Consider the following 236-nt stretch of genomic DNA (forward strand, 5'->3'; position numbering starts at 1 on the left):
ATGAAGAGCAGGGAACCAAAAGGTGAAAAGTCCCTCCCAAAAGACCCACCTGTTTAGCTCGGCGGCCACGAGAGCCACCGCCACCAGGAGACACAGGAGGACCTTCATAATGGACGACGGAGTGCCAAACAGGTGACAGTGCCCCCTGCTTCTTTTTTTATACGTGACCTACACCCCCCCCTCCCTTATCGCTCTAGCGAGACACGTGTGACCGGTTAGGAAGATCTGAATAATGC

The 236-nt window shown here is 54.2% G+C and overlaps 1 protein-coding gene across 2 annotated transcripts in view; it reads right to left on the bottom strand.

Moving 5' to 3' along the window:
- LOC119587064 (lysosomal aspartic protease-like) overlaps nucleotides 1-162 on the bottom strand; it is a 16,396-nt gene extending 16,234 nt beyond the window's left edge. For both annotated transcript variants that reach the window (XM_037935813.1, XM_037935812.1), the window contains exon 1: nucleotides 50-162. In XM_037935813.1, coding sequence (XP_037791741.1) covers nucleotides 50-108 — 59 coding nt within the window. In that variant the 5' untranslated portion in view covers nucleotides 109-162. The remainder of the gene's footprint in view (nucleotides 1-49) is intronic.
- Between the last annotated feature and the right edge of the window lie 74 nt (nucleotides 163-236).

Source organism: Penaeus monodon, chromosome 22, assembly GCF_015228065.2.
Source record: "Penaeus monodon isolate SGIC_2016 chromosome 22, NSTDA_Pmon_1, whole genome shotgun sequence".
Classification (NCBI taxonomy): Eukaryota; Metazoa; Arthropoda; class Malacostraca; order Decapoda; family Penaeidae; genus Penaeus; species Penaeus monodon.